The 23,319-nt window shown below is 45.9% G+C and overlaps 1 protein-coding gene across 1 annotated transcript in view; it reads left to right on the forward strand.

Moving 5' to 3' along the window:
• The window catches only part of KLHL25 (kelch like family member 25), a 44,113-nt gene extending 21,107 nt beyond the window's left edge, over positions 1–23,006 (forward strand). The window contains exons 2-3 of the mRNA XM_084816446.1: positions 5,381–7,203; positions 22,505–23,006. Coding sequence (XP_084672572.1) covers positions 5,398–7,167 — 1,770 coding nt within the window. The 5' untranslated portion in view covers positions 5,381–5,397 and the 3' untranslated portion in view covers positions 7,168–7,203; positions 22,505–23,006. The remainder of the gene's footprint in view (positions 1–5,380; positions 7,204–22,504) is intronic.
• The last annotated feature ends 313 nt before the right edge of the window (positions 23,007–23,319 follow it).

Consider the following 23,319-nt stretch of genomic DNA (forward strand, 5'->3'; position numbering starts at 1 on the left):
TCTTCCAGCTGAGCTATTTAAAATCCTAAAAGATGATGCTGTTAAAGTGCTGCATTCAATATGCCAACAAATCTGGAACACTCAACAATGGCCACAAGACTGGAAAAGGTCAGTTTACATTCCAATTCCAAAGAAGGGCAACGCCAAAGAGTGTTCAAACTACCGCACAATTGCGCTCATTTCACATGCCAGCAAGATGATGCTCAAAATCCTACAAGCTAGGCTTCAGCAGTATGCGAACTGAGAACTACTAGAAGTACAAGCTGGGTTTCAAAGAGGCAGAGGAACTAGAGATCAAATCGCCAATGTTTGCTGGATCATGGAGAAACCAGGAGAATTCCAGAAAAAAGTCTATTTCTGCTTCATTGACTACACTAAAGCCTTTGATTGTGTGGATCACAACAAACTGTGGCAAATTCTGAAAGACATGGGGGTACCAGACCACCTTACCTGTCTCCTGAGAAACCTGTACGAGGGTCAAGAAGCAACAGTAAGAACCGGACATGGAACAACCGATTGGTTCAAAATTGGGAAAGGAGTACGACAAGGCTGCATATTGTCGCCCTGCTTATTTAACTTATATGCAGAGTACATCAAGAGAAACGCCAGGTTGGATGAATCACAGGTCAGAATTAAGATTGCCAGGAGAATTATCAACAACTCAGATACGCAGACGATACCACCCTAATGGCAGAAAGCGAAGAGGATCTAAAGAGCCTCTTGTTGAGGGTGAAAGAGGAGAGTGCAAAAGCTGGTTTGAAACTCACCATTAAAAAAATGAAGATCATGGCATCTGGCCCCATCCCTTCCTGGCATAAAGAAGGGGAAGAAATGGAAGCTGTGACAGATTTTATTTTCTTGGACTCCAAGATCACCGCAGATGGTGACTGTAGCCATGAAATTAAAAGACGCTTGCTCCTTGGGAGGAAAGCTATGGCACACCTAAACAGCATAGTAAGAAGCAGAGACATCACCTTGCCGACAAAGGTCCGTCTAATCAAAGATATAGTTTTCCCAGTAGCAACATATGGCTGTGAGAGCTGGACTATAAGGAAGGCTGAGCGCCGAAGAATTGATGCTTTCGAACTGTGGTGCTGGAGAAGACTCTTACGAGTGCCCTGGACTGCAAGGAGGTCAAATCAGTCCATCCTAAAGGAAATCAACCCTGACTGCTCATTGGAAGGACAGATACTGAAGCTGAAGCTCAAATATTTTGGCCACCTAATGTGAAGAGAAAACTCTCTGGAAAAGACCCTGATGCTGGGAAAGACTGAAGGCAAAAGGAGAAGGGGACGGCAGGGGATGAGATGGCTAGATAGCATCACTGATGCAATGAATACGGACTTGAGCACGCTCCGTGAGAGAGCGCAGGACAGGAAGGCCTGGCGTGCTGTGGTCCATGGGGTCACGAAGAGTCGGACACGACTGAACGACTGAACAACAAGCTAATACCAATTTAAAACCTAAACCAATAAAACAGTTAAAACAGTGTGCAAACTCAGGGAATCCAATTAGCCCTCAAAGGCTTTGGTAAAAAGCCATGTTTTAACTTGGCACTGAAATGAAACCAGTTTCTGCGCCCATCAGGCCTCCAAGGGGAGGGCATTCCACAACTGGGGTGTCACAGCAGAAAAAGACCTCTCCCACGTCCCACCAGGGGCTCAACCTGTGTGGTGAAGTGGTGGCAGACTAGGACTCAGAAGACACGAGTTCAGATCTCTGTTCACCCTTGTTCAGAAGACACGAGTTCAGATCTCTGTTCACCCTTGGAAACTCACTGAGTCGTCTTGAGCCTGTTGCTATATCTCCCTAACCTACCTCACAGTGGTGTTGTAAGGAGAATAAGGGAGAAGGCACGCACACCACACTGAGCATCTTGGAGGAAGGATGGTATGGAAGTAAACCTGTGGCATTAAAATGGGTGCTCTGCTACGATCGACCTCAGGCCCCTCTGTGGATTTTATTTTTATTTATTCATTATTAGATTTATATCCCGACATCTTTCTTCTTGCAAGGTATCCCAGGTGGCTTACATGGTCCCCGTCCTCTCCATTTCATCCTCACAACAACCTTGTGACGTAGATTAGCCTGACCGTCAGTGACTGGTCCAAAGTCACCCAGTGAGCTTCATGGCTGAGTGGGGACTGGAACCCAGATCTCCCGAGCCCCAGTCCAACAATCTAACCGCTATGCCACCCTGGCTCTCTGATTTTCCCTAATCCTGATGGAGGGAAGAGATATAGCGGCAGAAACATCAGCATAAAGAGGTAATAGGATTCCACGAACTCTTCTGTTATTTCTGAAGATCGTTACAGTATGGGCGTAGTTGGCTGAGCAGAGGAGTGTGTCATGCCCACACAAAAATGTTTAAAGCTTGAGTTGGCTCGCTGTGGCAGTCTTTCGTTTTGGTTCGGACCAGCTGATAGACACACTTCTGTCCTAATTCTCCCCGGTGGGAGGCCTCGTGTTTTGCAAAGCAAATGAATTGGACGGAGTGTGAAGCTCTGGGTAAACACAGCCTGGAATCTTTGCACCTTGCTAATAGCCCAGCCACCTTTCTGAAAATTGCAATCATCTCCTCTTTTCTCAAAGCCAGCTAAGCTGCGAACAACCCAGTGCCTTTTTCTCAGAATATATTTCTCTCTTTACCAGAGAGATGTGAGAGTCTGTCTGTGTATGCACGTGATAGGTGTGTGATTTTTTTTCTTAGTGTTCAGCAGGAGAATGCTGTGAAGTTTTCATTTATTTTGAGATGTTTGTCTCTCTGTGGATAAAACCTGTGAACTGAATTCCCATTCTCCCCTCACATCTTACAGTTGAATTTTAGAAAGTAATACTGGGGTCTCTTGGCACTGGCACGCATCTTCCTCTTCCAGGTTTTTATTTTATTTGTTCAGGGTTTTTTTCCCCTCCAAATTAAAGCATTTCTTTTAACTGGGAGGCCAGCATCCTGCAATGCCAAATGCTGCCATCCAGCACCATCTTTATTAGAGCTTGAAAGAGTGGTTTTGTGCATTGGAGCTCAGACCTCCACCTCTGTCTTGATTTTCAGCTCTTGGCCAAGTTATTTTTTCTTTTAGGCTCCTCAGATTGCCTTCTGGGAAATTAGTGTTTGTGACCAGCCATGCCCACCGTGGCAGCCATTTTGTGAAAGCACCCATGAAACTCTCTCAAAATTCCAGATGTGCCCACTGACCCAAAAAGGCTGGGGACCCCTGAATTGTTCCAGGATTCTGCAAAGGTTTGGGACTGTAATCGAAAGGGTGTAGTCTCCCATTTTATTAAATATTGGAAATTGAAAGGGAATAATAAAAATCCTTAACATTTATATATTGCTTTCAAGTGTTCAAATTAACTCTCAATACATTAACTCAACAAGATAATACATAATTCTGACAACAACCCTGTAAGGACAAGGCAGTATTATGTCCCTCTCCCCTTCCCATACTGCAGATGGGGGGACTGAGACAAGATTCGAACAGAGGACTTCCTGGTTCATCGTCCAGTCTCTTCTAGTGCACTCCTAAGCATGTTTACTCAGAAGTAAACTCTGTTAAATTTAATGGGGCTTACTTACTAGTAAGCACATTTAGGATTGTAGCATTAGCCGCTATGCTATATTAGCTCTCTAAATATATTTCCCGTTTCTTATATTTATATTTATTTCTTATATTTATAGACCATCCCCCAAACAGAGTTCTCTGAGCAGTGTACAAGTAAATTAAAACGTAAGGTACAAAAGAATAGACAATGAAACCGCACACAACAAAACCAAGATAAAAACAGCAGCAAAGGATAAAAACAGTGCAGCACAAAATAGCAAAAAAATGTAGATGTAGAATGTAAATGTATTGTAAGCTACTCTGACAATTTGAACAGTGGGGTAATCTTGGTCATTAAAAGATGGTTGTTGTTTGCATAGTGTAATGAAATTTTACCAGTTTTTAAAAATCCTGAATGTGCTTTAATAATAGAGGTGAGTTGGATATGAATTACTGTATCAACTGTGAATAATAATAATAATAATAATCGCTATTTTAACCAGCAAGGAAACCTGCGCATTCAACATAGAGGGGCCTGATCTTTTTCCATTTGTTACTTTCATGTGTTAATGCAGGGAAAGCCAACCACTTAAAAAGAAAGGAACTGTGTGTGCTTATGACCTTGAATTAGGATAGGAAGGGAACTGGCAGAATGGGTCATCTTCAGTAGGAGCATAGAGGGGAAATGACAGCCAGTAACTAGTAAGTCTAATTTGAGTTTAGCAAATCCCTCAAGAAACATCTGGGGTTATTATATGGATAAACTGCATATTGGAAAGCTCTTTTATATTTACTGATATAAATGTTCTCAAGTTACTTACCTGTTTTTTGGAATGTGACACATGGTCAGCGTAGATGGATCTTCCGCGCCCTCGTGGTTGCTAAAAGACTGATATTATGATACTGGAAAGATAAAAGCTCACTGCCTATAATGCAATGGATTGAAGACTTAAGAATTCTAGCAACATTTGAAAGAGTGGTATATAGGCATAACTTGCAAATGGACTTATATTTAGATACCTGGTCTGCTTTTACTGGAGTTTATTTTATGTGTAACCTATTTCCTCCCTCTTTTTTCCTTCTTAGAATATTGTAATATTTGAAACTGAGGATTTTAGAATATGTTGTCATATTTTTAATTGTTTTTGTTTTTTAATGTTTTTTGTTTGTTTCGTTGTTTTGTTTGGTTAAAATTCACAATAAAAATTGATTAAAAAAAGAAACATCTGGGATTGACGTAGGAATGGGGAAGGTCCTTGGATATCAGTTTGGTTCTTTTTTTAAAAGGGAAAAGGGGGAAAAGTTAAAGCAGTTTCTCACCCCACTTTATCTTGTTCAGCCATCAACTATTGTCCGATCAGAGTTCCACCTATCTAGCATTTTACTTTTGAGCTTCTTTTAGTTGACCTACTGTTACAGATCGATCAAGACATTTTCCCCTGAAACTGGAGGCTTTTTTCTTCCAAAGAGCTCTGGGTTGTAGACATAATGTCTTCTTCCCTTTATCCTCACAACATCCCTGTGAGGTAGACTAGGCTGATAGACCATGACTAGACCCAAGGTAAGCTGATGAATTTTCTGGCTGAGGAGGGATTTCAACCTGGGTCTCCCTGGTGTTCATTGACTATTCTAATCACTACACCATACCGGCTCTCGATAGTCGTTATTAAGACCTAACCTCTATGAATTTGTCCTGCAGACTGATGGAGGGGGTCTCAGGCTTTATAAAGGTGGGCTTGCATTGCTGCACTTAGGTGGGCAAACAAACTAGGTTTTCACACTGGAAAGTTTTGTTTATCACCTGGATCTCAGGATTGTCCTTGTTCACTTCTCTACAGATAGCGCTCCAGTCGTCATGTCGGTCAGCGTCCATGAGAACCGTAAATCCCGGACTAGCACCGGTTCCATGAACATCTTGCTGTTCCACAAAGCCTCCCACCCAGACTGTGTCCTATCTCATCTCAACACTATGAGGAAGCACTGCATGTTGACTGATGTCACGCTCTTGGCTGGGAATAAGTCCTTCCCATGCCACCGGGCTGTGCTAGCGGCCTCCAGCAGGTATTTCGAAGCCATGTTCAGTAACGGCCTTCGTGAGAGCTTGGGCGATGAGGTGAATTTCCACGATAGCCTCCACCCAGAAGTGCTAGAGCTGCTGCTGGACTTTGCCTACTCCTCCAAGATCATCATCAATGAGGAGAATGCTGAGTCCCTCCTGGAAGCTGGTGACATGTTGCAGTTCCACGACATCCGAGACGCTGCCTCTGAGTTCCTTGAGAAGAACCTGTACCCTTCCAACTGTTTGGGAATGATGGTCCTTTCAGATGCTCACCAGTGCAAGAGGCTGTACGAGCTCTCTTGGCGGATGTGCCTGGTCAACTTTGAGATAGTCCACAAGAGTGAAGACTTCAACAGCCTCTCCAAGGACACCCTGCTGGACTTGATCTCCAGTGACGAGCTGGAAATCGAGGATGAGGAGAAGGTCTTCAAGGCGGTCATCCAGTGGGTGAAATACGACTTGGACAAGCGGAAGCCTTTCCTCCCAGAGCTGTTGAAGAGCGTGCGGCTGGCCTTGCTGCCTTCCGAATGCCTCAAGGAAGCCATGGCCTATGAGGAACTGATCATGGAGGAGGAGCAGAACAAGCACATCATGGAGGAGGCTCTTCGGTGCAAAAGGAAAATCCTGCAGAACGATGGGGTGGTCACTAGTCCATGTGCCAGGCCGCGCAAAGCTGGGCACACTCTGCTCATCTTGGGAGGGCAGACGTTCATGTGCGACAAGGTTTACCAGGTGGACCACAAGGCGAAAGAGATCATCCCCAAAGCAGACCTGCCCAGCCCCAGGAAGGAATTCAGTGCATGTGCCATTGGCTGCAAAGTCTACATTACTGGAGGGAGAGGCTCGGAAAACGGGGTCTCTAAGGATGTCTGGGTGTATGACACTGTGAACGAAGAGTGGTCCAAAGCTGCCCCGATGCTTATTGCTCGGTTTGGGCATGGCTCCGCTGAACTAGAAAACTGCCTCTATGTCGTCGGTGGCCACACTGCGGTGGCTGGTGTTTTTCCTGCCTCTCCATCTGTCTCACTGAAGCAGGTGGAGAAATACGACCCAGTTGCCAACAAGTGGACCATGGTAGCCCCTCTGCGGGACGGCGTCAGCAATGCTGCAGTCGTCAGCGCCAGGCTGAAGCTCTATGTCTTTGGCGGGACCAGCATTCACCGGGATATGGTGTCCAAAGTCCAGTGCTACGATCCGGTGGAGAACCGGTGGACCATCAAAGCCCAGTGCCCCCAGCCTTGGCGCTACACTGCGGCTGCCGTCCTTGGTAGCCAGATTTTTATCATGGGTGGAGACACAGAGTACACGGCAGCATCAGCCTACCGTTTTGATTGCGAAACGGACCAGTGGACGCGGGTCGGTGACATGACTGCGAAGCGGATGTCCTGCCATGCTTTGGCGTCAGGAAACAAGCTTTACGTGGTTGGTGGCTACTTTGGGACACAGCGATGCAAAACGCTGGATTGTTACGACCCTACGTCAGACACCTGGAACTGTATCACCACAGTGCCTTACTCCCTCATCCCCACAGCATTCGTTAGCACATGGAAACACTTACCGGCCTGATGGCCCACATGCCGAGCACTGAGGAGCTTCAAGGAGGTAAGATCTCTCAAGGGAAGCCTCTACTGATGCTCACACGTCACTTTCACGCATGGCCCTTTTAGGTGAAAAACCACAGCAGCTTGCAAATACAGAAAATCTGAGAAAGCCGTGAAGATGTGTATTTTGATGCCTTCTTTGCTGTTATACCACAACCATTTTTTACTGTGTTCATGTTTAGGTTTTTATTTAAAACATTTACTTCGGTTTCCCAAGGTGATTTACAGTAAGATACAAAATGCAATTAAATGATCGATAAAACAAGAAAAGGCAACAGCAAAACATTGCACTAGAAACAATCCCAGCAGGAATAAAAATGCACCAGAGGTTAAAAGCCTGGGCAAATAAAATGCCTTCTCCTAGTGCCTGAAATATATTAGTGTAGGCACCAGGTGAGCCTCCTTGGGGAAAGAGTTCCATCAGGGAGGTGCCACAGCTGGAAAGACCTTTTTGTTGGGTGCCATCTGCCTCACTTTAGATGAGGGATGGGCAACTTCAGATGATCCCCCAGAGGGGCCCCCCCATATGGGCCACACTCCCCCATCCCCCAAAATAAAAATAAACAAATGATGTCTGGAGTGGCTATGGAGCATCCAAAGAATCAAAATGGCCACTCTGGATGCCATTTATTTATTCCTTTTTATGACTTTGGGTGGCAGTGGGGACCACGTATTCCCCTCCCCTGCTTTAGATGGTGGAGGAACCCAGAAGAGGGCCTCGAAATCTTAGTATATGGACATGCAGATGTGGGGGAAGAGATTCCCTTAAGTGTCTATCCCCTAAAGCTTGTAAGACTTAATAAAAATAACCACCCGCACAGACAAGGATGCCAGTCGGCGCTCACTCTTGGTTGAAGGAACAAAGAGTCAAGGAGTACTATGAAGGAGGCTTGCCTGTTTGTCTCCTGCATAGGTCCAGGGGCATCCTGAAATTGGCTTGCAGTAAACCTAGGTTCTAGTTAAGATTATTTCATAGCCAAAGAGAGAACCATTGTTCCAGCAACTCTGTGCTGTTTTCCCTTTGATTTGGCTCAGTCCAGTAGCTTAGAGCTAAAATTGATGAGAAGGTGGCCCACATCATACAGCCATTTCCAGGCAGTATCTGCGAGTTTGGCACCATCCCTTTCAGTACCAACCCCCTCCGTAAAAAGCTTCCTACCCATGCAAATCTAGCTTGTAAGGCTAGGCTAGAATGCTAGCTTTTTTAGATATGGAGGGAGTATTTGAATGTATGGCATTCATCTGTGTCATTTCTCCGCCTGCAGCCTGAAATGGTACTGTCCAGTAAGAGCTACATCACAGTAGTCTTTTATGTGTCTGTCACATGTGTCTGTGTGTTTCATAGCACAATCCTTTTCTGTATGCTGGCCTGGAATAAACTCCCATTTAAATCAGTGGTGCATATTCCAAGTAACAGACAGCATTGCAATCCTAGGCTGCAATCCTTCATGCACTTACCTGGAAATAAGTCCTCATAGAATAATAGACTAGTAGGGATGGAAGGGGCCTATAAGACCATCGAGTCCAACCCCCTGCTCAATGCAGGAATCCAGGTCAAAGCATCCCTGACAGACAGCTGTCCAGCTTCATCTTGAATGCTTCCAGTGTGGGAGAGCCCACTACCTCCCTAGGTCATTGGTTCCATTGTCGCATTGCTGTAACAGGACATTTTTCAAGATGTTCAGCCGGAATCTGGCTTCCTGTACCTTGAGCCCATTCTTCCGTGTCCTGCACTCTGGGATGATTGGGAAGAGATCCTGGCCTTCCTCTCTGTGACAGCTTTTCAAGTACTTGAAGAGTGCTATTGTATCTTTCCCCTTCATGGATCACTGCCTTGTTGTGGCGAAGGGGCTTGCGTAACTCAGTGAAGCCATAAGCTATGCCGTGCAGGGCCACCCAAGACATACAGGTCATGGTGGAGAGTTCTGACCAAATGTGGTCCACTGGAGAAGGAAATGGCAACCCACTCCAGTATTCTTGCCAAGATAACCCCATGGAACGTATCACAAGGCTAAAAGATATGACGCCGGAAGATGAGCCCCTCAGGTCGGAAGGTGTCCAATATACTACTGGGGAAGAGCAGAGGGAATTTCCAAGTAGCGCCAGAAAGAGTGAAGCAGCTGGGCCAAAGCCAAAAGGACAATCAGCTGTGGAAGTGTTTGCTGGTGAAAAGAAAATCCGATGCTGTAAACAACAATATTGTTTAGGAACCTGGAGAATGAATCCAGGTAAGCTGGAGGTGGTCAAACATGAGATGGCAAGATTGAACATCAACATCTTGGGAATCCGCAAACTAAAATGGGCAAGCATGGGCAAATTTAATTCAGGTGACCATCATATCTACAACTGTGGGCAAGAATCCCTTAGAAGAAATGGAGTAGCACTCATAGTCAACAAAAGGGTGGGAAAAGCAGTACTGGGGTACAATCTCAAAAATGATAGAATGATCTCAGTATGAATCCAAGGCAAACCATTCAACATCACAGTAATTCAAGTCTATGCCCCAACCACTGAGGCTGAAGAAGCTGAGGTTGATCGGTTCTATGAAGACCTACAACACCTTCTAGAACTAACACCAAAAAAAGATGTCCTTTTCATCATAGGGGATTGGAATGCTAAAGTAGGAAGTCAAGAAATAACTCGGATAACCGGCAAGCATTGGCTTGGTGTACAAAATGAAGCAGGACAAAGGCTAATAGAGTATTGCCAAGAGAACACGCTGATCATAGCAAACGCTCTTTTACAACAGCACAAGAGGCGACTCTACACATGGACATTACCATATGGTCAGTATCGCAATCAGGTTGATTATGTCCTTTGCAACCAAAGATGGAGAATCTCTATACAGTCAGTAAAAACAAGACCTCGAGGTGACTGTGGCTCAGATCATGAGCTTCTTGTTGCAAAATTTTGGCTTAAATTGAAGAACAAAGGGAAAACCACTAAACCATTCAGGTATGACCTAAATCATATCCCTTATGAATATACAGTGGAGATGAGGAATAGATTTCAGGGATTAGACCTGATAGACAGAGTGCTTGAGGAACAATGGACAGAGGTCCGTAACATTGTTCAGGAGGCAGCAACGAAATCCATCCCAAAGAAAAAGAAATGCAAGAAAGCAAAGTGGCTGTCTGAGGAGGCTTTACAAGTAGCTCACGAAAGAAGGGCAGCGAAAAGCAAGGGAGAAAGGGGAAGATATACCCAACTGAATGCAGAGTTCCAGAGAATAGCAAGGAGAGACAAGAAGGCCTTCTTAAATGAACAATGCAAAGAAATCGAGGAAAACAATAGAATGGGAAAGACTAGAGATCTTTTCAAGAAAATCAAGAGATCTCAAGGGAACGTTTTGTGCAAAGATGGGCATGATAAAGGACAAAGAAGGCAGGGACCTAACGGAAGCAGATGAGATTAAGAAGTGGTGGAAAGAATACACAGAAGAACTATACAGGAAAGATCTGAATGTCCCTGATAGCCATGATAGTGCAGTCACTGAACTTGAGCCGGACATCCTCGAGAGTGAAGTCAAGTGGGCCTTAGGAAGCATTAGTAACAACAAAGCTAGTGGAGATGACAGTCTTCCAGCTGAGCTATTTAAGATCCTAAAAGATGATGCTGTTAAAGTGCTGCACTCAATATGCCAACAAATTTGGAACACTCAACAGTGGCCACAGGACCGGAAAAGGTCAGTTTACATTCTAATTCCAAAGAAGGGCAACGCCAAAGAGTGTTCAAACTACCGTACAATTGCGCTCATTTCACATGCCAGCAAGGTGATGCTCAAAATCCTACAAGCTAGGCTTCAGCAGTATGTGAACCGAGAACTACCGGAAGTACAAGCTGGGTTTCAAAGAGGCAGAGGAACTAGAGATCAAATCGCCAACATTCGCTGGATCATGGAGAAAGCAAGGGAATTCCAGAAAAACGTCTATTTCTGCTTCATTGACTACGCTAAAGCCTTTGATTGTGTGGATCACAACAAACTGTGGCAAATTCTTAAAGAGATAGGAGTACCACACCACCTTACCTGTCTCCTCAGAAACCTGTACGAGGGTCAAGAAGCAACAGTAAGAACCGGACATGGAACAACTGATTGGTTCAAAATTGGGAAAGGAGTACGACAAGGCTGTATATTGTCGCCCTGCTTATTTAATTTATATGCAGAGTACATCATGAGAAACGCCGGGTTGGATGAATCACAGGTCAGAATTAAGATTGCCGGGAGAATTATCAACAACCTCAGATATGCAGATGATACCACCCTAATGGCAGAAAGCAAAGAGGATCTAAAGAGCCTCTTGTTGAGGGTGAAAGTGGAGAGTGCCAAAGGTTTGAAACTCAACATTAAAAAAACTAAGATCATGGCATATGTCCCCATCCCTTCCTGGCATATAGAAGGGGAAGAAATGGAAGCAGTGTCAGATTTTATTTTCTTGGGCTCCAAGATCACGGCAGATGGTGACTGTAGCCATGAAATTAAAAGACGCTTGCTCCTTGGGAGGAAAGCTATGGCAAACCTAGACAGCATAGTAAAAAGCAGAGACATCACCTTGCCGACAAAGATTTGTATACTCAAAGCTATGGTTTTCCCAGTTGCAATGTATGGCTGTGAGAGCTGTACTATAAGGAAGGCTGAGCACTGAAGAATTGATGCTTTCGAACTGTGGTGCTGGAGAAGTCTCTTACGAGTGCCCTGGACTGCAAGGAGGTCAAATCAGTCAATCCTAAAGGAAATCAACCCTGAGTGCTCATTGGAAGGACAGATACTGAAGCTGAAGCTCAAATATTTTGGCCACCTAATGCGAAGAGAAAACTCCCTGGAAAAGACCCTGATGCTGGGAAAGATTGATGGCAAAAGGAGAAGGGGACGGCAGAGGATGAGATGGCTAGATAGCATCACCGATGCAATGAGTATGGACTTGAGCACATTCCGGGAGAGAGCGCAGGACAGGAAGGCCTGGCGTGCTGTGGTCCATGGGGTCAAGAAAGTCGGACACGACTTAACGACTGAACAACAACAACAAATCGTTTCTTCCCTCAGTCTTTTCTTCTCAAGGCTAAACATGCCCAGTTCTTTCAGTCTCTCCAGTCCTATTGATTTCAGAGGGACGTACTCATGAGTAAACATATTTAGTATTGCATTGTTAGTCTCCTTGTTTTTAGGTGGCATCTGGATAGACAGCTGCCTATTTCCTTGTTGACGTCTGCAGACAGAGTCTTGTTTGGGAGCCAGTGCAGAAAGAAGAACCGATCACTAAGAAACCGATCTGTATTCCCCGCTGTAGCTTAATGGCTTCTCCAGACTTCAGCCCTGGTGTGCCATATTGCCTGACAGCTGCTGAAGCCACTTGGACACCTAATTAACTGCCACTTGGCTGTTAAATACTGCTGCAAAGCTTGTGAGGAGTCCATCTTTTCTTCATCTTGGGTTACAGGGCCTCCTCTCAGGAGCTACTTTAGCACAGAAAATTAATTTTATATGCCTGTCACGCAGGTGCTTCTGAGTACTAAAGCCACCCGGCCAGCAGCATGCACTGAGTACATGTCAGGCTGACACTGACTATTTTCTTCATTCAAATAAAGGCCAAGTATTTAACTTTCTCAACAGCCAAGGCTTTACACCGGGAAAACCATTTTAACAATGCAGGGGTTATGATGAGGTACTCTGACGTCCTGATACCTCTTGATTTGTAAAGTTTCTTTTATTGCTTTGTTTGTGGTTTCCTGGGACCTTATTAAGTCAAGCCCCAGATGTGAAGTCTCCTAAACACCTTAATGCCATGATCTTCAAATGCCATGTGGGGTTGCCGAAATTGAAACTTTTTACACTTTAGCTGTAGAGAAATTCACTGGTTACCGATTTCTGGTGTAGAGGTTCTTGAGACTTCTTTCAACAAAGCCGTGTCCATTCTGCTCTGCAGTTTAAAGGCAAAACAGAATCCAGGGATTCTGAGAAATTGGAAAATGAAACGGGTGGCTGAGACAATTCCCCCCCCCCAAAAAAAAAGTTGCAAAAAAAATCACTTCCGTTTGCTCACACAGGTAGAACAGATGGGGCCACGCTGTATGTATTCCCTGTCTATGATATTCCCCTGCAATTGGTACTGGGGCAGGAATGATGCTGCGGGATTCAGTCATGGAATATCCCTCTTTCACCTTTGCTTTGAAACATGGGAGCCTCTGTATACACTCGCTTCTCAAAGTCAAAACACCTTCCGCTAACACTATGTTGGAAGATATTGCAACAACAGGCTTTTCTGGATCTTCTTTGGAGTATTTTTAGGCCAGTCTTCTCCATCTGTGGTCCAGATGTCATTAGGCTTCAGTTCCCATTAGCCCCAGCCGGCATGGCCCGTGATCAGGAGTCCTGGAAGTTGTAGTCCAAAACGTCTGGAGGACACTAGATTGGGGAAAAACTGCTTTAGGAAGACACTGAGAAAGAGTTTGTCAAGGACAGTTCAAGGCAAGGCAGAAGGTAAATCTGCAGATATTTGGGACTTCAACTCCCAGAAGACCCTGCCAGCAGGGCCGATGGTCAGGAATGCTAGGAGTTGAAGTCCAGAACATCCGGAGATCTGCCTTCTGCCAACTCCTGCTTTAGGGCATCGGCCTGAGAAGAGAGCCACATACGGGCGCCGGACTTGCAGCCAAAAGTGCCTGCTGAACTCTGCCTGGGGTATATTGCATGTTTGGAGAATCAGCCTGTTCTTTAAAAAAAAAAATCCTTTCTGCACAGGTTTTAGCCTAGCCTCGTCCTTGCCATACTAGCTTTCCATGTGCAAGGAGTTCTCATATGCCAGCAAGTACTTACACATGCAACTCCCCCCCCTCCCCTGCAGTCAGAGGTGGTACACTTCAGCAGCAGCTACGGTGTTTGTGTCTGCTGATTGTGTCTCTCAGATCTGACTACCCTTGACAGCTATTGGCAGATGGTCTCTTTGGCAGATTTAATAATAAAAAAGATACTGGAACTCTGATCATTAATACATTGAACCCACTTCTCCATTTGCAGCATAATATATAAATGTAGGGTATGAGGGAAAATCTGGATTGCATTTTCTTGGGGGCCCGTTGCATTGGCATACCTCTTGGGTATGAATTCTGGTCCTTTGACAGGAATGTTGTTTGACATTAATTTATTGCAGAGGCAGTAATTCTCTGGATTAACCATGATGAACAGCTTGAGTGCACTGCCCAGCTAATCTCTCCAAGCCCATCTCCCTGCCCCAGTTTTTTGCACCTTAACTGACCAGCGATCCATAAAAATGGACTTTGGTTTATATGAGCTCGCCTTCCAGCTACCCTCCTTGCTTCTCATGTCACTCCCATTTATGATACAGCCCTCTTAAAGTGTTTTCTACCTAAGTTGATAGTCCAACGACTGCCATTTTGTTGAAAATACCTTAGGGAGATAAATGAGAGGGGTGTGCTTTGAATCTTCCCATTTTTCCTCTAAAATACTGAGGGGAGCAGCTTGCCCCCAGCCCTGCTGTTGGAGAAGGAAGCAAGGACAGGATCTTCATGAACCTTAACATTCCAAGGACTTCTTCCTTTAGCACTGACTTGCATAGGCTGAGACCTCTGTGACATCAGAGCAGATAAGCCAATGACATCAAGGGAGGGTGGAGGAAGAGGACAGGAAAGGAAGAGGGGAGATAGTGTTTGGCAGCATCTATAACCTATTGCATTAACGGACCATTTGCTGTTCGAGTTGCCATCTTTTTTCTTATCAAGACTCCTCTGCCTTTAAAAGTGTAGCAACAATCAGAAATTCAGCAGAGGTAGCTGCTCTCCCCATCACTCCCACCTCCATGCCAGGGAAAGCTGCAAACCATACATTTCTTTCTCTGCATCTAGATGTAGCTCCCAGGATCTTTTCTTCTGCAAACCATGGTTTAATGCTGGTTGCACACTAGCTAATAACCTTCAACTACTGTGGTAGGAGTTGTTGTTCAGTCGTTCAGTCGTGAACCCAAGGGAAAGGGGGAGGATCTCTCCCTATCCCATAAGTTCTGGGTCTTCAAGTGACTCTCTTTCAAACTGACTACTTGAAACTTAGGCTATCCTGCTGTTCCTTGCTTTAGTCGCTGGTGATTAGCATCTGAAAGAGTCATTAAGTTGTAAAAGGATTGTTGTTGTTGTTCAGTCGTTCAGTCGTGTCCGACTCTTCGTGACCCCATGGACCATAGCATGCCAGGCCTTCCTGTCCTGCGCTCTCTCCCGGAGTGTGCTCAAGTTCATATTCATTGCATCAGTGAGGCTATCTAGCCATCTCATCCTCTGTCGTCCCCTTCTCCTTTTGCCTTCAATCTTTCCCAGCATCAGGGTCTTTTCCAGAGAGTTTTCTCTTCACATTAGGTGGCCAAAATATTTGAGCTTCAGCTTCAGTACCTGTCCATCCAATGAGCAGTCAGGGTTGATTTCCTGTAGGATTGACTGATTTGACCTCCTTGCAGTCCAGGGCACCCGTAAGAGTCTTCTCCAGCACCACAGTTCGAAAGCATCCATTCTTCGGCGCTCAGCCTTCCTTATAGTCCAGCTCTCACAGCCATACATTACTACTGGGAAAACCATAGCTTTGATTAGACGGGCCTTTGTCAGCAAGGTGATGTCTCTGCTTCTTACTATGCTGTCTAGGTTTGCCATAGCTTTCCTCCCAAGGAGCAAGCGTCTTTTAATTTCATGGCTACAGTCACCGTCTGTGGTGATCTTGGAGCCCAAGAAAGTAAAATCTGTCACTGCTTCCATTTCTTCCCCTTCTATATGCCAGGAAGTGATGGGGCCAGATGCCATGATCTTCGTTTTTTTAATGTTGAGTTTCAAGCCAGCTTTTGCACTCTCCTCTTTTACCCTCAACAAGAGGCTCTTGAGATCCTCTACGCTTTCTGCCATTAGGGTGGTATCGTCTGCATATCGGAGGTTGTTGATAATTCTCCCAGCAATCTTAATTCCGACCTCTGATTCATCCAACCCGGCATTTCTCATGATGTACTCTGCATATAAGTTAAATAAGCAGGGTGACATTATGCAGCCTTGTCGTACTCCTTTCCCAATTTTGAACCAATCGGTTGTTCCATGTCTGGTTCTTACTGTTGCTTCTTGACCCTCGTACAGGTTTCTCAGGAGACAGGTAAGGTGGTCTGGTACTCCCATCTCTTTCAGAATTTGCCACAGTTTGTTGTGATCCACACAATCAAAGGCTTTAGCGTAGTCAATGAAGCAGAAATAGACGTTTTTCTGGAATTCTCTTGCTTTCTCCATGATCCAGCAAATGTTGGCGATTTGATCTCTAGTTCCTCTGCCTCTTCGAAACCCAGCTTGTACTTCCGGTGGTTCTCGGTTCACATACTGCTGAAGCCTAGCTTGTAGGATTTTGAGCATCACCTTGCTGGCAGGTGAAATGAGCACAATTGTGCGGTAGTTTGAACACTCTTTGGCGTTGCCCTTCTTTGGAATTGGAATGTAAACTGACCTTTTCCAGTCTGGTGGCCACTGTTGAGTGTTCCAGATTTGTTGGCATATTGAGTGCAGCACTTTAACAGCATCATCTTTTAGGATTTTAAATAGCTCGGCTGGAATACTGTCATCTCCGCTAGCTTTGTTGTTACTAATGCTTCCTAAGGCCCACTTGACTTCACTCTCTAGGATGTCCGGCTCAAGTTCAGTGACCGCACTATCATGGCTATCAGGGACATTCAGATCTTTCCTGTATAGTTCTTCTGTGTATTCTTGCCACCTCTTCTTAATCTCATCTGCTTCTGTTAGGTCCCTGCCTTCTTTGTCCTTTATCATGCCCGTCTTTGCACAAAACGTTCCCTTGAGATCTCCAATTTTCTTGAAGAGATCTCTAGTCTTTCCCATTCTGTTGTTTTCCTCGATTTCTTTGCATTGTTCATTTAAGAAGGCCTTCTTGTCTCTCCTTGCTATTCTCTGGAACTCTGCATTCAGTTGGGTATATCTTCCCCTTTCTCCCTTGCTTTTCGCTTCCCTTCTTTCGTGAGCTACTTGTAAAGCCTCATCAGACAGCCACTTTGCTTTCTTGCATTTCTTTTTCTTTGGGATGGATTTCGTTGCTGCCTCCTGAACAATGTTATGGACCTCCGTCCATAGTTCCTCAGGCACTCTGTCTATCAGGTCTAATCCCTGAAATCTATTCCTCACCTCCACTGTATATTCATCAGGGATATGATTTAGGTCATACCTGAACGGTTTAGTGGTTTTCCCGACGTTCTTCAATTTAAGACGAAATTTTGCAAGAAGCAGCTCATGATCTGAGCCACAGTCAGCTCCAGGTCTTGTTTTTACTGACTGTATGGAGCTTCTCCATCTTTGGCTGCAAAGGACATAATCAATCTGATTTCGATATTGACCATCTGGTGACGTCCATGTGTAGAGTCGCCTCTTGTGCTGTTGGAAAAGAGTGTTTGCTAAGATCAGCATGTTCTCTTGGCAAAACTCTATTAGCTTTTGTCCTGCTTCATTTTGTACACCAAGGCCATGCCTGCCTGTTATCCCGGTGATTTCTTGACTTCCTACTTTAGCATTCCAATCCCCTATGATGAAGAGGACATCTTTTTTTGGTGTTAGTTCTAGAAGGTGTTGTAGGTCTTCATAGAACCGATCAACCTCAGCTTCTTCGGCCTCAGTGGTTGGGGCATAGACTTGAATTACTGTGATGTTGAATGGTTTGCCTTGGATTCGTACTGAGAGCATTCTATCATTTTTAAGATTGTACCCCAGTACTGCTTTTCCCACCCTTTTGTTGACTATGAGTGCTACTCCATTTCTTCTAAGGGATTCTTGCCCACAATAGTAGATATGATGGTCACCTGAATTAAATTCGCCCATGCCTGTCCATTTTAGTTCGCTGATTCCCAAGATGTCGATGTTCAATCTTGCCATCTCATGTTTGACCACCTCCAGCTTACCTTGATTCATTGATCTGACATTCCAGGTTCCTAAACAATATTGTTCTTTACAGCATCGGATTTTCTTTTCACCACCAGACACATCCGCAGCTGAGTGTCCTTTCGGGTTTGGCCCAGCCGCTTCACTCTTTCTGGCGCTACTTGGAAATACCCTCTGCTCTTCCCCAGTAGCATATTGGACACCTTCCGACCTGAGGGGCTCATCTTCCGGCGTCATATCTTTTAGCCTTGTGATACGTTCCATGGGGTTTTCTTGGCAAGAATACTGGAGCGGGTTGCCATTTCCTTCTCCAGTGGACCACATTTTGTCAGAACTCTCTGCCACGACCTGTCCGTCTTGGGTGGCCCTGCACGGCATAGCTTATGGCTTCACTGAGTTACGCAAGCCCCTTCGCCACAACAAGGCAGTGATCCATGAAGGGGTGGTAGGAGAGAGCCGTCATTTTAAAGAGAACATTCCAGAGCGCTGGCAACAGTGAAAAGGATGAGAATCCATCAGCCCTGTTCCTCCGGAGCTCTACTCCGGAGCATGCACATGGAGTTCCTTCACTTACATGTTTCTCTATCCACGTCAGTGGCAGCAGGTGCAAGGCCTGCTGCGTGTCCCAGAGCTGCCCCCTCCACTGAAGTAAACACAGCAACCCTTAGGGACAGGAACTTTGCATGTGCATTGGAGCTTCACAGTCACCAAGGAGATCTTTGGATCAGAGCCAGCATGGGTTTGTTATTTTGCTCTCCCATTCCACCTCTTGTTATTTGTCTTGGGCTGCTGAAGCTCTGCCAGGCAGATTTGCCCTGTGGGCAGTTCTGCCAGCTGCAGCGTGTTCTGGGACTGCAGGCCTGGCCCCTTCACTAATCATGCCATTTATAGTTAAGCCATCGATAGGCCTCCAGGAGTTCAAACAGCTCAAGGAATTAATTATACAAGGCGCCAACAACTCAGTCGCTGTAACACTGCTTTCAAAGCTGCCAGATGTCAAACTTTGCTAAAAAATGATCCCATGGGGAGGGTGGAAGAGGTGCTTGCTGCTTCAGGCGTTTTAAGCAGATTTGGCATTTCCTAAATCCAAAAGCACCGGGTGCTTTGGCAGTGGAGGACTTCAGTGCATTTGACGATGGATGGGCAAATCTGTCAGTTTTGCTTCCTCCTGCATTCAGTGTTTTTAAATCTCAAGGTCTTTTTCTCCTGAATATGAAGAACTTGGCAATGTCTGGCAAATCCTTATCACAAAGCTAACTGAAACCAAAGTCTTACTCATCGGCATTGGCCAAATTCAGTAGTTACAGCTATTTGCAGCAGAGAGAGGATCGTGACGTGCCTGCCTGCCCTGCCGCTGTTAAAGATGAGAAAATAGAGGTGACAATCCTGCTTAAGCACTAACCCTGACTTTGAAGAGTGAAGCGCTCAAAGCCCTGGATGAATCTGTCAGTTTTGGTTTCTCCAAAATCTCAAGTTCTCTTTGTCCCGCATATGGAGAACTTTGGTCAATCCTTATCAATACGGAACTTTTTATTTACTTATTTCATTTATATCCTGCTGTTTTTCCTCTTGTGAAGAACTCTAGTCTCTAGAGTGGAGACAAGCACCTGGGTCTCCCAAATCTCAGTCCAACACTAACCACTGCAGCATGCTGGCTCTTCTGACCCATCGCCGTATGTGACGGCCAGTACATCTCTCTGCCGGTTTTTCTTTCCTCTCTTGAATGCCTCCTTCTGGGCCTTCTCCACGGGGGCCCCTGCTCATCTAGCTACCTTTTCCCTGTGGACACCTGCTTTCCTAGTCTCCTGCTTTTCAACTCTTTTTGACGTCTAGGAACGTAGGAGCCCTGCTGGATCAAACCAAGGGTTCATCTCATCCAGCGTCCTGTTCACGCAGTGGCCGACCAGCTGCCTGTGGAAAGCCCACAAGTGGGACATGAGTGCACGAGTCCCTTCCCAGTCGTCACCGTTGCCTGCCCTGCCCTGCCTTCCTGCAGAATCTGTGCAGCTCATCCAGTAGAGAATCTTTTGCATTAGACCAGCTAAGCCAGTGGGTGGCCGTCACCTTTTCCACGTGCTCTGCTCCTGTCTTAACGTTGGGGCAGCTCAGCCAATCAATACTGCCACACCCTTCAGCTGCCGCCAGTCCAAGTTGTCAGGGTTAGGGCACATTGTCCTTTACAGGAGGAATTAATTGGCATCTATGATATAACATGGGTGGGGAGAAGGGTGGCTGCAGTAGATGGGCTGTTCCTGACAAGCAGGTGTTTGTCTTTGAAGCCTGTTTATCAGGCCAAGCCAGTTGGGAGTGGCCGCCTTTTTGAAACAAGGTGTTTATGCAAAGCAGGCTGAAGCCAAGGTTGGGCAGAAAGCCTAAGCAGCACACCAGCTCCAGTGCCTGAGCACTCTTGAGCACTCTCATGCCGCAATAAGGAAAAATGGCAACATGGCTCCTTCTAATACTCACATTTGTTGGTCCCGTGCCAATCATTAGGGCAACAAGACCAGGCCATCCACAGACAAGGTAGAGGTTCCTGTATACTTGGGTCGGGGGGACTCCCTGGATATGCAGGAGAAATATTAGTTTGCGAATTTAAAAAGTAGGAAAGAAACAAACCCCAAATAGTCTGATGAGGACTGAGAGTATTCCTTGCCCTCCACGAGCCATGGGATGTTGAACATGAATTTGAGGAGTGGGGAAGAAAACGGGTAGGAGAGAAATGGGCTTGCTGGACCCCATTAACAGCTTAAGAGTGGGGCAGACTTCAGGATTGTGTGCTCTACTTTCTTTTCTTTTCACTACAACTATGGGATCTACCAACTGGAGCTAGGTGCAAAAGGCATGCACTTAGGCCGAAGGAGTTTTGAGCCCAGGAATTTGAACTCTGTTCAGGCCTGGTAACCAAAATAAAGTCTTTCTATCCCAAAATCCATTTCTTGTTACTCAGCTTTCTTCATTTCAGCAGGGGGAGGTTATTTTGTTTTGCTGCTATTGTTGAATAATTGGGAGTCAGAAATCAGAGGAACATAGGAAGCCACCTTTTCCTGCGTCAGACCAATGGTCCATCTAGCCAAGTGTCAACACAGACTGGCAGCAGCTCTCCAGGGTTTCAGACACGATTCTTTCCTAGCCCTACCTGGAGATGCCAGAGATCAAACCTGGGAACCTCTGCATGCAAAGCAGGCATGCTACCACTGAGTTCCCCCCACCTTCCCCAAATCACTTCTCCACATCCCTCCTGCAAATTGCCCTGAGATAATCTTCCTGCCCACCCCTGGATTAAAGGATGCTAGGATAGGGGAGGTGAACATTAGAGTTAAGGGATATGGGCCACATGGCACACATCCCCCAACTGCATGTCCTCATCTCACCCCCCAGTCTTCATACAGCATAGGGAGAGGGAGGGTAAAATACCCCCCTCCCTGTACTGTTACACTCAGGTTAGGTGTTAGAAAATCAGCTTCCTGCTTTGCTAGTCCCAAACCTCAACAGCCAGTGTTATAGGGCAATTGGGCTGCAGCACTAGACCATGGGTGGGCAACTTTGGTGGGTCTGGAGGCCATTTTACCCCTCCCCCTCCTTTGCAGGCTGCACTCCTGCTGCAGCTGCAAGAATACTAGCTGTCGTTCCCTAAAGCAAATGGCCCCAATCCAGCTCTTAACTCTGCATGCTATGCACAGTTGTTAGCCCTGGAGGAGAGGGAACACCTCCGTCTGAATCAACAGGCACATCTCTTAAGTCCAGTGAGGTCTGGGTGGGCTTTGAGAAGCAGAAATGCAGATATAGCAGTTGTGGGGACAGCTCTCCTTGCTGGATTGGGGGAAATGTCGCTTGAGGATGGAGTTTCTGCTGCTGTTCTTGCTTTTTTAAAAAGATACTGTTCACCCATCTTTTGTCACATTTCCACTCCCATTATTGGGCCTTCATCATTCCCTCGGAGAGCGAATTCAGGTGGCGTGTGCCAGTAGCATTGTAGCCAAAACAGGGCCACTCATAAAACAAAGAGGAGAGAGGCAGCAACATGCTTCTGGGAAGCCCAAGATTTGCAGAAGTACAAAAAATCTTTAGGGACTCTTAAGAGGTCAAAAGCCCCCCAAAACAAAACAGTCCCCAGTGAGGACTGAGCATATGCAGAATCCTGCATGTGGGGGCAGGGGCTATGGAATGTAGCATCGTGGAAGAGGGCATGGCTGGCTGGCATCCTGAGCTCCACACTGCAACATTTTGTTGCCACTCTGTCTTGTTACACCAATTATGCAGTACATGGAATGGCAGTACAGTCCTTTCTGGAACCATCCAGACAAGCCAGCAAAGCTGCCTAGCCTTTTCAAGAGGCCACGAGTAGTTGAGTGATCAGGATAGTAATGAACTGTCGTCTTTTCCTGTCTTTGCAGATGCTGACGTTGCACCTCTGCCAGGATTAGTGCTGGAGTCTGCACAAGCAACTGGTGGCGACTGGCTTTGCTCTCTGCTGCCCCCACAAGGTCCATGCCTCCGACTGCACCAGTGTGGGGAAAGGGCAGTTGCCGTGACCCCAAAACTAAACTGCGCTAATACGATGGGGTGGGGAGGCCGAGCATTCCAAGGAAGAGGGAACAAAGCCATGGGAAAGTCCTTCTCTGGAGGCGATTCAGCCTGTGCCGGGCGGGCACCGTCACGGCACCAGCTGGAGCGGGAAGAAAGCCAAACCAGGCAAGAGATTTTAAAAGCTGTGGCATTTCTTTTCCGACAAAGGAAGCCTTCAAGGACTTCAAAACTCTCCACCACCGCGTGAATGAAGCACAGATACCTCTGCGAGGGCTAGAATTGTGCCGAATCATTTTAAAAACACATTTTCATTTGTTCACTGTCCCCAAGAGTTCTGACAATTTTAATAAAACACTCTGGGAAGCTGTCTGCTTTGGACAGGAGTTTTCTTTTTGACGTACGCCTGATGTAGAGATAATAACAGGGCTGCTAAGCGGTGATTGAGAGCACACCGTTTATTTTCTGGCATGGTCCATCCAGCAAAAACGGCTGCAGCAATTGAAGCTCCATAACGCTATTGAAAGCTATTCATTATTCATTCAGGAAAATGTAAAAGTTGGGTGACAGACGGACATTATAGTGAAGCATTACCGCAGAATGCAGAGGGCCTAGGATTAACACCTTGCTTAAGAAAAAGGCTCCCGTGGGTGTCTCTGTATTATTCCAAAATACATATAGTGTA

This window comes from Heloderma suspectum, chromosome 11, assembly GCF_057233095.1.
Source record: "Heloderma suspectum isolate Gila_16-S chromosome 11, 16-S_ref, whole genome shotgun sequence".
NCBI classification, from domain to species: Eukaryota; Metazoa; Chordata; class Lepidosauria; order Squamata; family Helodermatidae; genus Heloderma; species Heloderma suspectum.